Raw genomic sequence first — 14,712 nt, forward strand, 5'->3', positions numbered from 1 at the left:
CCCCTGGGATGCAGATCCCCAGCTGTCTACAGGGCTCACTCAGCAGGTACAACTAGCTCTGGAGGCCCAGGCTTTAGAGACAAATCACCAAACATTACAGATGTACTCAAAAGTGCAAGGTGCTTGTACATGTGTCCTCCCATTTAATTCTCTCAACAAGCTCAAAGATTGGCAGAGAGGAAACAGAGAGTCGGAGAGAACCAGTAACTTTCCCAAAGGCACACAGCCTTTAAACTGGAGAGTTGTGATTGGAACCCACCCGTCCCATTCCAAAGCACATATATTTCCTATCACAACAATGGCAGATTCTTCCTCATGCAGATCTTCTGGCTAGAAGATTTAATTTAGATCCTTTCGAACAGAGTTTCCAAGCTGTGGGCTACAACCCTTTAAGATCTTCACAAAGTCAATTTTGTGTGTTAGCATTAGAATTTTTAAGAAATAGAATAGGGAGAATGAGTATTACTTTGTGAAAGATGTGGTTCATCTGTGTGTGTGTGTGAGAGAGAGATAGAGAGACAGACAGACAGACAGTATGTGTATAAGTGGGCATTTGATGGGCCAGAATGTAAAATGTATTTCCCACTGAGGTCTCAGGAATGTTGAGAACACTGATTTGGAAGAGGCCTTTGAATGACAGCACTGGAAAGGCAGGGGAAGCCTAGAGAGTTCAAGTTTTAAATGAAAAGCCTTTTGGTGGCAGTGTTAATTTAGCAGTCACCTTGACGGCTTCATGCTCTGAAGTTAGTTCCTGGTGGGAAACAGACACATCTAGAAAATCGTATTCTTGAGCCTTTATCAACTGTTGTTCAAGATCCTGTGGGTTAAACTTTGTCTTGCCAAGTGTACTGTTTCTCATTTTGGCAAGGAGTTTTCAAAAGCCTTTAAAAATATTTTCAAATGACTTTAGAATGCGGGATAGAACTGCTGCCACGTGCAGCATGGTTTTCTGCATTAAGCCATTTCAATCAGCAGCTAAGTTTTCCTTTAAGGTTCTTTGGGACGAGCATTTGTATTTCAGGATATTACCAGGTGGATTTCTTGGATGAATGCCTCTTTTTCTTTCTCTCTTTTTAGAGGTGTGGGGGGGGAGACACCCATTAGTTGGCTTTGTAAAATCAGCCCACCCACAGTGTGGATTCAAACCATTCAACTCTTTGCCATGTGAGGAGCAATGAGATGGAGCTGAAAAGAGAAAACGTGGCTGTTGAAGAAGTATATTAACTAACTTAGGAGAAGCCGAAGAAGAGCGTTAATTAGCTCAGCAGGAATTGAACGCTGCCTGCTTAGCCAAAGAGCTGGACGGCCTGGGTGCAGGATACCAGGAGAACGAGCAGCACATCACCTGCCTTTGCTACAGCCTTTCGAGCTGCAGTGTCTCGGTGTGCAGTGACAGGTTAGACTGCCTGAGTCTGGGGTCCGGTCAACCCCTCAGCACCTCTGTGGCCTGGACAAGCTGTGCATCTCCCTAAGCCTCACTTTTTCTCACCTTCAGAATAGAGATAGTAACACTGTCTACTCTATAGATTTATTCTAAGGTTTAAAACTCAATATTGAAGTTAGGTACCTGTCTCATAGACGGTATGCATTAAATGTTACCTATGATCATGACAAAGTCATGAAGATGAGAATTCGGGGGGCTCCGTAGAAAGATGGGAAGGCATATGATGCAGAGTGTTAAGAAGCCAGTGATTTGAACTTTGCAAGCTTCTATCTGCCCATCCGCTATCTGGGCTCCACCAATCACCAATCCCTCTTTCCCTCCAACCATACAGTTTTCACCTCTCTTGGGTTTCGGCCCCATTAACTCCCCCAGAACTGCTCTCACTGAAGTCGCCTACAGCATCTCGACTGCCGGGTGCCTCTGCACTCAGGAGAGATCTGCTGGGGTTGGGCCTTCTCTCTGGACACTCTCCTTTGGTCTCAGGGCTGCCAGCCTCCGTCTGCTCCGTTCTCCCTCTCTGATTAGTCCAGTTCAGCTTCCTTTGCTCCTCGCCCTCTGCCTCTGCCTGATAGGCTGCCGCTCCCTTTGCTGTTCTTCCGTTTTCATCGCTTGTTCTGAGTGCTCTTATTTGATCTCACCTATGGAACTTCTACCTATCTGCTGATGGCTCACAGATTGTCTTCAGCTTGGTCCTCTCTTGAGCTCTAGATCTGGGAAATCCCTGACCTATAAAATCTTAATTGCAATGTTGATATATCACAGGGATAGGGAACCAATCATCACAAATGTGATTAAGTCTCTTCTCCCCAAACCTGCCCCCAGTTTGCACATTATGCCTTGCTTCACGGCATCACTGTCCATCCACACAGTCAACGTGGACACCAGAGGATCCCACTAACCTTCTCTGTCTCTGCCTGCCACCTCCTCACGTCCGCACCAATGTTTTGGGGATGTGACCTCTGCAGCAGCTCTCCCGCTGTCTCTTCCTACTCAGCCCCATCCACCAGCTCCATGGCTCCTGCCTAGGTGCAGGCCCTTATGACCTGTCACTCATTCTGTAGTTTCCTGATTCTTCTTTTACCTCCAGGTTCCTTGTCCTCTCTCCATCTGTTGGTAAGTAAGGTATTTCATTGGTAGCCCAGATGAGTGCACTGGAGTCAAACCATGAAATAGCTCAGTACTCGTGTGAATTTGGGTGAGTTACCTATCTCTCTATGCCTTTATTTCTCCATTTCTAAGTGGAGGGAGTAGTGTTTCTACTTCTGGGGGATGTTGTGAGAAAGCACTTGAAACTGCTGGACTTGGGGTACAGCTGTCATCTAAGTGATCTGTTGTCATTGGCTCCTCTGGCCAAGGTGAGGCCAGCTGGTTCCAGTTGTTTCCTGAGTGTCCCAAGTTCTGATCATCCCACAGGTGAACCGAAGTCTCCAGTGTGTGGCAGGACCACCAACGCTCTGGGTAAAAATCTACACAACCGGTTCCTCTTTCTACTTCTACATCAGGTTACCTTTTATGCAAGAGTTGAAGTACACTTTAGAAAAAGAGTGCTCCCAGCCAACTAAGAAGGCATGAAAATAATTCTCCAAAGTCAGGGAGCAGTGCATGCCGGAACCTCTGGGAGCCTTGACTTTCTGAATGTAGTCAGATGTCTGTCATTTAAAGAAAGTAGCGCAATGGGCTGACTGTGAGGCCAGAAGTGCCCCAGAAGGTTCTTCTAACCAGTCCCTGGGCTTTCCCTAAAGCTGACACCACTTTTTTATCTCAGATGCGAGTGTCCATCATGCATGAGCCTCCACATGGGATGCAGGTGAGACGCCGGTCCTCACTCCCCAGGAGCAGCACCGAACGGCTTCTGAGACGCTCAATGATTTCCCCACAGGGTGCATTAGCTGACACTTAAATATAGCTTCTTTGCTCATGAGCTGAGCTGGGATCGAAGTGTTTTGACTATAAAATGAAAAATTTACCAATTCCAGGCTTCCACACTGCATCTCGCTCGGCCCCAGACAGTAACTTGCAACCCACAAAGACAGACAAACTGGAAGTTCTGTGTAAACGCGAGCTTTCATGTTCTCTAAACAATGAGCCTGCCACTCACCCGCCCTGTTTACGGCTGCCTTTCCCTCTCTCTCTCTCTCTTTTGATAGGCTGCAGCTGTTCATCTCTTCTGGTTTGTCTGCCTTAACTAACTGGAAGTCAGAGTTTGAGATTTTTGAGAGTCTTTCAAATTATGGGACCACTATCGATAGATGCTTGAATTTTTATATCTTGAAATACATGGTAAATAGTGTAACTTGGGCTTCCTCTCAAATGAAATAAATTCATGGATAAAGTTGGGATTTTCTGTACACACATTTTTCTCTCCTTTAAGTCTTTCTTTAAGAGAAGTAGCCAGAGAGGGACAGGATCTGGTCCATGTGATGTGGACGCTGCAATGCTTCCCCGGCTACCACAGCTCTCTTCAGTTCAGTTCATGCCTGCGTGCTGTGAGGTGGAAGTGTTTACGTCCAAGGACAACAGGTGGGCCCGACAGGCAGTGGACAGAAGATCATCCCCTTCCCGGGTCCTTCCAAGCGGCTCAGGCTAGCCCCGCCCCTCCTAGTCTGGCTCTCTTGCACAGAACAGAGTGTCCGCCTGGTAAGCCAGGGTCTGGCTTTTCTCAGTTAGCTGACATTTCTGCCATTTTTAGTCACATAGAGGAGCTACTGGAGAAGGAGAAAAATGGTTTCTCCAACCTTGCAAGTGTTCTGACAAACCGGAACTCAGTTGTGGCTTCAAGTGGATCCAGTGGTCATGCACTCTTGCTAGGCAAGACTTGCCTGAAACGGTCAGTCCCAATTTAATGAGAAGCATGGGGTATTGTAAAATCCAGGAGGGTGAAAACCGAGCAAAGGAAAATACAGGCTAAGTATCAGGGAACAATTCCCAATCACGAGCCCGAGATGAGGAAGAAGGGAAGTGTGGTCGGCGTGGTCAGTGTCTCAGCTCAGACTGGGGGCCTGGGAAGGGTTGGGGAAGGGCGTGTGGTGGACCACTTCCTCATGTGACCTCCACTGGGTTTGCATGGTGAATGTGCTCACCTGCTTTGCCATTCCATTTCATGAAAAGTGAGTCCAGTGCAAGACACTGAAATGTGTTTATGGCTCTGGCCACATCTCTGGGGAGCTAGGAGCCTTCTCAGTGGCCGCTGAAAGCTTTGTGCCAGGTACAGGGGTTCTCCCTGGGTGTAGTGGGGACCAAGAGTGGACATGTCATCCCCATGAGCTGCCTGCCCCCATCCTTTCCTGCATTTCTCTGCCTTCCTTGGAAACCTGCCGCCACATTCCCCGGCTTCCCTTTGGCTTGGCCAACAGGTGGCACCAGAAGGCGACGGGCAAGCAAGAGGAGGGAGAGGTGAGAGTGTTTGTTCCTTCCGCTCTGCCCTGCCGCCTTGCGGCATTCTACAGGGCAGGGGTCTGCACACACTTTCTGAAAAGAGTCAGTGAATAAATTTAAAACTAAATTTTCTGTAAAGGGCTTTGCAATTCAAGAGACAAAATTAAGGATAATATTTGGGTGGTTATATAACCATTTAAAATGTAACTACTTAGGGGCTGGCGCCTTGGCGCACTAGGTTAATCCTCTGCCTGTAGCGCCCGCATCCCATATGGGCACTGGTTCTAGTCCTGGCTGCCCCTCTTCTAGTCTGGCTCTCTGCTATGGCCTGGGAAAGCAGTAGAAGATGGCCTAAGTCCTTGGGCCCCTGTACCCATGTGGGAGACCAGGAAGAAGCACCTGGCTCCTGGCTTCGGATCGGCGCAGCTCCGGCAGTTGCGGCCATTTGGGGAGTGAACCAACAGAAAGGTAGACCTTTCTCTCTGTCTCTCCCTCTCACTGTCTGTAACTCTAACTCTCAAATAAAATAAATAAAATATTTAAAAAATAAATAAAATGTAACCACTTCAAAATATAAAAACCAGGCACATATATGGCTTAGATATATGACTAAGAGCCAAAGGGAGCACATAAACAAGACTAGTGTCTACAAATACTAGCTGATAGAATAAAAAAGGGAGAGAACGATCCAACATGGGAAGCGAGATACACAGCAGACCCATAGAATGGCAGATGTCCTAAACAGCACTCTGGCCTCAGAATCAGCCCTTAAGGCACGCAGATCTGGCTGAAAAGTCCATGAGAGTATTTCAGGCATGGAAAGCCAAGACACTCTGGCAAAACAAAACAAAACAAAACAACAACAACAAAAAAAACCAAAAACCTAAATGAAAGATCTCCGCGAGTGAGATCCCAGTGGAAAGAACAGGTCATCAAAGAAGGAGGTACCTTTCTCTGAAGGGAGGAGAGAACTTCCACTTTGACTACGACCTTGTCTAAATATGATCAGAGTCAGTGAACTCAAAAGGCTTCCATAGCCTTGGCAACTCATGACAAGAGCCTAGGGTGATTACTGATGCCGTAAACAAGAGTGTCGATTTGTTAAGTCAACAACAGGAGTCACTGTGCACTTACTCCTCATGTAGGATCTCTGTCTTTAATGTGCTGTACATTGTGATTTAATGCAATAACTAGTACTCAAACAGTATTTTTCACTTTGTGTTTCTATGTGGGTACAAACTGTTGAAATCTTTACTTAATATATGCTAAACTGATCTTCTGTATATAAAGAGAATCGAAAATGAATCTTGATGTGAATGGAAGGGGAGAGGGAGAGGGAAAGGGGAGGGTTGCAGGTGGGAGGGAAGTTATGGGGGGGGAAGCCATTGTAATCCATAAGCTGTACTTTGGAAATTTATATTCATTAAATGAAAGTTAAAAAAAATATAAAAACCAGGCAGATATATGGCTTAGTTGTTAAGAGACTGGGGCCGGTGCCGTGGCTCACCAGGCTAATCCTCGGCCTGCGGCGCCGGCACACCAGGTTCTAGTCCCGGTCGGGGCGCCGGATTCTGTCTCGGTTGCCCCTCTTCCAGGCCAGCTTTCTGCTGTGGCCAGGGAAGTGCAGTGGAGGATGGCCCAAGTGCTTGGGCCCTGCACCTGCATGGGAGACCAGGAGAAGCATCTGGCTCCTGGCTTTGGATCAGCATAGTGCGCCGGCCATGGCGGCCATTGGAGGGTGAACCAATGGAAAAGGAAGACCTTTCTCTCTGTCTCTCTCTCTCTCACTGTCCACTCTGTCTGTCAAAAAAAAAAAAAAAAATACAGATTGGGATGCTCACATCCCATATAGGAGTGGCTGATTTCAGATCCCAGCTCAGCTCATGATTCCAGCTTCCTGCTAATGTGTGTGTTGGGAGGTGGCCGGGGATGGCTCAAGTAGCTGGGTCCCCATAACCCCTGTGAGAGACCTGAATTAAGTTCCTGACTCCTGGAGTGAACCAGTGGATAGGAGGGGTGTGTGTGTATGTGTGTGTTTGTCTCCCTGTCTCTTGAATAAATAAATTAATAAATTGTGACCATATATCCTTAGCTTGTGGGTGGCAGATTTCAGTGGCTGACTTTGGCTTCACGGCTGAGGCTCCCACTGGGTGGTCTCGTCTCCAGGACTGTGGCTCTCACTGGGCTCTGGGAGCAGTGTCATCCCCCTTCCCTTGGGGCCCAGGAGTGAGTGTAGCAGCTTCTGCTGTTACTAGTTGCCAGGTGCCTCACCATCCCTGTGGGTTCCCTTAGTAGAGTTAGTTCATGGTGCCACATGAGGACAACCCTCACGTTGCTCAAGGCTTAGCAAATGTCTGTAGGTATCAGAGCTAGAACGGGGCTCGCCTGGAGCCTGCAGTGTGTTCAATGACAGGGATGCTAAGGTTCTGGTAGCAGGAACACACAGTATGCTTGTTATTCTTGAATTCCTTTCTGTGCTTCTATGCTCCTCATTTCACCTTTCTCTCACCCACCCAGCCCAGATACACATAAGGTGAGCGTTTTCTGTTTCCTTTTCTCAAAGAGATGGCAAGGAGAATGTCCCCCTGGACAGAGTGTACCAAAGTGATCTGATTGGCACGACACACCGGGAGTGGTTTTGCAATCACACCCTATGCCCCAGCCCTTTAACAGGAGATGGTGGCATCTTTCCTGTGTGCCAGGTTCAATGTTATTTACAGGGAATTAAAAGCATAACTGGTGTCTACAGTGGAGAGAGGGTAACTAAACATGAGGACTCACACCAGTTGGCGGGTCACGCATGTCTTACTTAGAGGAAGGAGATGGGAATGTATTGGCCTTGGTGTTCCTCCAGGCAGGAGGCACCTTCATGCCTTCTCCTGTCCAAAAGGAGGCCCAGCTGAGGCCCTTGGCAAGTCCACCATCAACACAGGTCATTTCCATCTGACCTTTTGACTCCCCAACCACTTAACATCAATCCAGCGATTGTGTTTGTGCTAAAAGTGGATCCAGTGTGAACTCTGGTGTGGGTCTCCTTGCTGAGTCTGTTGACAAATCACTGAGGGATGATCGTGGCCTCTTTAATAATCCAGGCGCTACACTTCCAGCCTCCTGGGAATCTCCTAGGGAATGCTGGCTGGAACCTGTGGCTGGGCCTCACCCTGAACTCCCTGATTCAGTAGATCTTGGGGCTCCCAAGTGCACATTCCTAACAAGTTCTTGGGTGATATCAATGCTGCTGGTCCAGGAACCACACTTGGAGAACCGGTGGTTTAATACAATGACTAAGAAGGAAGTTCAGCAGTGGTCATTCAGGCAATGGATACTGTGTAGGGAGCTTGGATGTGAAGTTTGCAAAGGGATGCCTTGAGGCTAGGGGGGTTTCACTTGATGAGAAAAAGTGGGGAAGTTATGAGGACCAGAATGCTTCTGGAGGTGATTTTTGAGACTCTAAGTCAACCAGGCCTGGGCATCTGCATTTTCAAGTATTCCCAAGTGTTTCTGGTACTCAGCCAGGTTTGAGGAGCTCTGTGTGTTCAGTATCTAGTAGTATCTGGCGCATAAGTAGGTACACAACAAATACTCATTGAACTGATACCAATTCCAAGTGGGTGTTGGGAGTATGTTCAAGTTTCTACATGTGTCGGTCCCTATCCTTATTTATATCCTAAAACTCAGTTCAAAACTAACAGTTAATGGAGGAATAGCCTGCTCTTAAACAGAAATTGAATCATTGAAACAGCATTAATGTTCTGACGACGTCCAAGATCACTGAAATGAAAATGTAGCTATAACCAAAGACACTGTGTTAGTCACAAGGTACAAATTCCTGAAAACGACGTACTAGAAAAAAATCCCCTTTCTCTTTCGTCTCTGAGAGTCTGCCTGGCTCCTTCCTGTCTGCACAAGGATGCACGCTACTGCGTGTTCCTCATTAGGAAAGAATTAGGAGCAAACAGCTGTTTGTCAAGCAAGCTGCGTTTCGCCCACATCTTTCCAGAGTTCAATCCATCGCTCCAGGGGGACTTATCTTGAAAAAGAATCTCATTGCTTTAAACACGGCAAACCCAAATGGAAACGCATTACAATTTGTGTGAGCTCGAGCTAGCTCAGCTGAGAAATGCCAACCATCGCTGGAGTCTCACTCCTTTGTTTGAAATGGTGTTTCTTTGGCTTTTGTAGGACAAAGGACTACTAAAATGAGCAAATAACTCAGTGAGTGGTGAAAATGATTTCTGGTGCCACGAGAAGAGGGGTGAGGCTTTGTGTGTGTGTTGTATGGAGTGGTGATGGGGACTGACCTGATACTGAGTCCTTCATCTGTGGCCCTGGCACTGTCCCTGTTCTGTTTGGAGCATGGAACTGGAGACTGTGCCTTGATCTGGGGCCTTGGCTTTTAGACCTTTACCTATGTCAGTTATCTCCTGAGTGAAATGAGGGAGCAGGGACAGATTCCATCTGGAGTCTCCTCAGCTAGGAGTTTCTAGTTCTCTCTGACACTTGGCACAGCACAGAGGTTTAATGGCCAGGTGGAAGAGCAAGGGTGCTGACCTGAGCACATGGATTGAAAAAGCCACTTGTATCTAAGAGGAAAGGAAGATGCCTGCAGAAGGCATGAACTGCCTCCTATTGCTTATGTGTCCCAAGAAGCCAAAGAGGATTCCAAGGGCTAGAGCTGCGTGGGGAAGAGACATGGCGGTGAACAATGGAGATGTTCTCACGACCAGGACGAGTGTGGGGAGCAACTGGGAGCAACTCGGACTAGACTAAGTTACTGGAATTAAGACTTATTCTATGCATCTGCTCTCCCACAATATGGCGCTGGGAGAGGAGGAAACAGCTTCTACACAGCTGCCTCCAGTTCAACCAATAAACTGTAGGACCTGCTCCTGATTGGAGGAGAGCAGCGTACTCGGCGTGTGGGTAGCAGAGTTGGGATTGGTGGAAGAGGACTATAAAGGAGGAGAGAGACAACATGCACCAGGAACATCTAAGGGGAACATCTATCTGAGGGAACACCTGTGCAGCCCCCGAGAGAGCCGGCCGGCGGTGTGCTGCTCCCCCGCGGAAGTGGGGAAAGTGGCAGGGGGAACCGCCCTTCCACAGAGGTGGAAGGGATAGTAGCCAACCCGGGAAGAACCAGCAGCAAACCCGGGGAGGGCCGAGCAGACAAAAGAACAGCGCAGGGTCCTGTGTCGTTCCTCCACGAAGAGGGGGAGTGACACGAGTGAGTCTTAGATCTGTGGCTAATGAGACGCACTGGTGGGGATCTTGGATAAAGGGGAATTACTCCCCTGGGATAATGGGGGCTCTTGGACAAAGGGCTTCTGTGATGGCAAGAAGTCAGGGGCACCAAGGAGAAGTTGCTTACACAGTGAAGCTGTGAGGTACTGCGGAAATGCATAAGGAACTCCTGGGGCTACTGCTCACAGCCCACGCTCATTTCACTACCTTGCCTTGGTGATTGTTAAAAAACCCACTTTACAATATCCATAATGTAGAAACTGGGAAAGTAATTACTTGCATTTTTAAGTCCCCAACTTAAGAAATTTGTAAAAGCTGGATTTGGGGTTGATATTCCATCATGCCCAAAGATTCTGATTCTTACTCTATAAATGTTTTATCAAGAATGATGATGGATTTTTGAGTAGAAAGAGACACACCTTGATTGGAGAGTACCACTTCCTGGGAGAAGAGGGCCGACGCATATTGTTGTTGAGATTTCGAGGCTCAGGGAATTCGTACTCCTGCTCTGGCATCTTGACTCTTGCGTTCTTTGCCTTTTCCAACTTAGCGCCTTCCTCTGTGGAGCCCTTTTCTCCCCAGCGAACCTAAGATAAATCAAATACAATACAGCTGAATGACAAAATAGAGCATGTAGCCCTTGAGAAGGGCGATGACAAGTCCCTGTGATGCGGGAGACAAGTGCCACCCAATCCCCAGTTCCTTTGCTTTTCTGAAGGTCAGGGAAGAGGGGGAGGTGTGGAAAAGGGACAGGGGAAGAGCTAAAGGCACAGAGAAAATGAGCCACGTGGGTGGATATCGAGGGGAGGGATAGCCCAGGCAGTGGGATAATATGTGCAAAGGCCCCGCAGGCCCGGCTAACTTGGATTTTATTCCAGTGACAAAGGAAACCAGTGAGGGATCTGAGCAGATGAGTGACCTGCTCTCACGCACGGTGGGCAAGATGGGGGTGCCCAGTTAAGAGTCTGTACCTTCCGCCTCTCATCTTGCTGCCCCACAATCCACATTCCCACCCAACATCGAGCCTGAGTTGCACCCATTTGCTTTGGGCTTCCATCATTCAGCAGTCAGCACACAGAGATAAGTGCCCATTAAGTTGCCCTCTTACCTCCATCCTCTTAATGCCACCGACGCCTCGCCCACCATAATAAGAGGCGTCTACCGTAGGCCATTTCTTCTTAGGAAGACCATCGTCATCTTCTTCCTGCAGAGAGATGATGACACATGAAGGGAGCAAAGCACACAGCTTTCAGCCCACTATGGCACCGTGCACAAGGGTGGAGCTTTTCAAGTCAGGCCTTCTGGGTTAAAACCCCATGCTACTTCTCACTGGGACCTTGGGCAAGTCGCATAACCTATCTAAACTTATGTCCCCTGTCTGTAAGGTGGGAATGAAAGCAGTGCTATTGATAAGTTGCTGGCACAGTTATGAGACCTGTGCCTCTTTTGCTTCCCTATTCCTTTGTAGGGAATCTCATCTAATTCCATCATCAGTACACTGGTGACTTGTGAATCTCCATCTTCAGTCCTGACTCCTCTGAGCTCCAACTGTGACTCACCACTCATGTCTTCTCTTGGGGCTAATAAACACAACAACAACACCATGGCAAAGAGAAGTCTTGATTCCCTAACTCCAAACCTGCTCTTCCTACAACCTTCCCCACTGTCTGGGAGTCGCTCTCTCTCTTCTTCTTCTTCAAAAAAAAGTTTATTTTTATTTATTTGAAAGGGAGAGCAAGAGTGAACCAGAGAGAGGATTTTCCATCTACTAGTTTACTTCTCAAATTCCCATGATATGTGGGGCTGGCTCAGGCCGAAGCCAGGAGTCTGGATCTTCATCTGGGTCTCCCATGTGAGTGACAGGGACCCGAGGACTTGAGCCATCATCTGCTTCCTCCCAGGGTGTGTATTAGCAGAAAGTTGGAATCGGGAGTGGAGCTAGGACTTGAATCCAGTCACCCTGATATGAGGAGCCCCAAGGGGGTATCCTAACCACTGCCCCAAACTCCTGTCCCTGGGAAGTACTCTTGAATCTTTCTGCTTCCCCACTACCCCTCCTATACCCATGCCAATTTACCAACAAGTTCTGCTGCCCCTAAAAAATCCCAAACCTATTGAGTTTTCCATCTCCACCATGCAGCCGTACTGGGTCTAAGCCCTCATGAGCTTTCTCCTGGGTACTGTGATGGCCTCTTAGCTAGCCTTCCTGTTGCCCTTGTACTCCAACAACCTGTTGTCTGTTCCCTTCTCTGCCAAGCAGTAGAATAGATGGAAACCCTCGTTCTGCCCTGCGTGCCGTGCGTTTGCTCAGCACCCCCCTCCCCATTCGCTGCACCCCCGCCCTCGTCCTCTGTCTGTTCCGCAGCTCTTTCAGCACATTCCAGTCTGAAGGCTTGTGCATAAGCTGTCTCTTTGTCTGGGAACGCTTTTCCCCGACTTCTCAGGGCTGAATCTTCTTATTACTCCTCGGAGAGGTCCTTCCTGGACTTTCTTCCAAAGAACTCCCAGTCTCTTGATTCCATCAATCTGTTTTATTTTTAGCAACAATCTCATCATGACTTGAAATTTATTTACTCAGCCTGTCTTGTCTCTCTACACTAGAATGCAAGTTCCAAAGGAGTTTTTGCCCATTTGTCCTGCTCGCCATTACGTTCCCTGCTTACAGAACAGCACTACTCAGTATGCAATGAGCGCCCAAGAAGATCTGTTGACTTTACAAATAAATTTAATGAAACAACTCAAACGAAACAGTTAACCCAGAGTTTGCAATGTAACTCAGAGACAGGAGTTAGCACTTACTTGTCAAACAAATTGACAGGAGTTTATATAGGAACATATACTACTATAGTTTTCATAATTTTGTGACTATTTTAAAATTTACATGAGTGAAGTTAAACATCTTTTCAGTTGGTCATTGTTGACAGCCCTTGCCTATATTCCTGGTAGATTATGATCTGTTTCCTTTTTATTTGTTGAATTCTTTATTCAGTAGAGCCAATAAACCTTTGACTACAACGTAAGTTAAAAATGTTATCTCAAGGGGCTAGTGCTGTGGCACAGTGGGTTAACGCCCTGGCCTGAAGTGCCAGCATCCCATATGGAAACTGGTTTGAGACCCGGCTGCTCCACTTCCTATCCAGCTCTCTGTTATGGCCTGGGAAAGCAGTAGAAGATGACCCAAGTCCTTGGGCCCCTGCACCCATGTGGGAGACCCGGAAGAAGCTCCTGCCTCCTGATTCTGGATAGGCACAGCTCTGGCCATTGCGGCCAATTGGGGAGTGAACCATCGGATGGAAGACCCCGCCTCTCTTCTCTTCTCTTCTCTTCTCTTCTCTTCTCTTCTCTTCTCTTCTCTGTGTAACTCTGACTTTCAAATAAACAAATAAAAATCTTAAAAAAAAAAGTTATCTCAAAAAAAAGAAAAAGCTAGCACTTAAGGAGAAAAGCTAGCACTTAAAGGAGAAATCAAGAGGAACTTGTAACTTTATGGAGGAAAAAGGGAAGGAAAATAGCAAAACCACTCTTATCTTGGCACTGTCATTATTCCAGTCATGGGGAGAATTCGTACCCTGTGCAGTCACAGGTGGATAACGAGGAAGCGCCGCGATTTCCCTGCACGGTAGGGAAAGGAAGCAGAGGAACGAGCCAAAGAGGGGGAGGCTGCTCAGAAGGAGCCTACTGCTCACAGCCTTGTTTTGGAGAGTCCAGGACTCAGCAGGGAGCCTTTTGAAGGGTCCCACTGTGTGGGAAGCGGGGCCCCCCACCGTGCAGGAGGGGAGGTGCACAGCAAGGACAAGAGGTCAGCAGAACAGTCTCAGGGCCAGAGGTGCCAAAGCCACACAGGAACACATCAGCACAAGAAGATTCTCAGAGTGCAACGAGCTTGGGAATGGACAGGCTTCTTTGAAAACAGTTTTCACAATGTACTCGTATCTGCAAGGACAGAGGGATCGTGTCCTCCAGGAGGACCTGCAGTGTTCTGCAGCTGACACGTGGGCCCCCTCCCACTATCCCATCCTGAGCCTGTGACTGCTCACAGCAATGATTCTGTTGATTCCTGTGTTCTAGGTGCACAGCTCTAGGTGCGCAACAGACACAAGCTGAATCCGTGATCATCACATCACCAAATGAATGCAGCCTTTGTCAGGTATTTGCCAGTCACCCTTCTGAGTGTTGATGGCTAATAACCCTTTAATCTTGGGCGAGGCATGTGGTGCTGTCACTCCCAGTGCAGAGCCCAGGAGTAGGTTAATGACTTAGGCCACCCAGCTTCTATGTGGCAGAGCTGGGTTTGAACTCAGGCAGCCCTGTTCTCATCTGATTGCTTTCTGGTATTGGAAGGTTCTGGGTTTTGTTCCTTTGCATTTTGCTTTTCCAATCATTTGATGGTATCAAATGTGTTATGCTAATTTATGACTTCTCATCCCTTGTACTTGCCAAATTTCATGATTTATAACTACAAAACATGACAAAAACAAAATAATAAAGTGCTTTAATTCTTAGCATTTTACCTTGTAATATAACTTCAGAAAGTTTTTTCACTTTACGATTCTAGAGCAGGAACTGGATGCCTCACACATACATGGCTAAACTTTACCGCCAGAGATGGGCGTGTGCGTCTGTGTACGTGGCTGCGCGCACAGATACGC

The 14,712-nt window shown here is 47.6% G+C and overlaps 1 protein-coding gene across 1 annotated transcript in view; it reads right to left on the reverse strand.

The window, feature by feature from the left end:
* ANTXR1 (ANTXR cell adhesion molecule 1) overlaps window positions 1-14,712 on the reverse strand; it is a 241,894-nt gene that overhangs the window by 58,621 nt on the left and 168,561 nt on the right. Inside the window, exons 15-16 of the mRNA XM_002709824.5 lie at window positions 11,172-11,267; window positions 10,483-10,650 (exon numbers count right to left, since the gene is read on the reverse strand). Of these exons, the coding sequence (XP_002709870.1) occupies window positions 10,483-10,650; window positions 11,172-11,267 (264 nt within the window). The remainder of the gene's footprint in view (window positions 1-10,482; window positions 10,651-11,171; window positions 11,268-14,712) is intronic.

The sequence above is a fragment of the Oryctolagus cuniculus genome, chromosome 2, assembly GCF_964237555.1.
Source record: "Oryctolagus cuniculus chromosome 2, mOryCun1.1, whole genome shotgun sequence".
Classification (NCBI taxonomy): Eukaryota; Metazoa; Chordata; class Mammalia; order Lagomorpha; family Leporidae; genus Oryctolagus; species Oryctolagus cuniculus.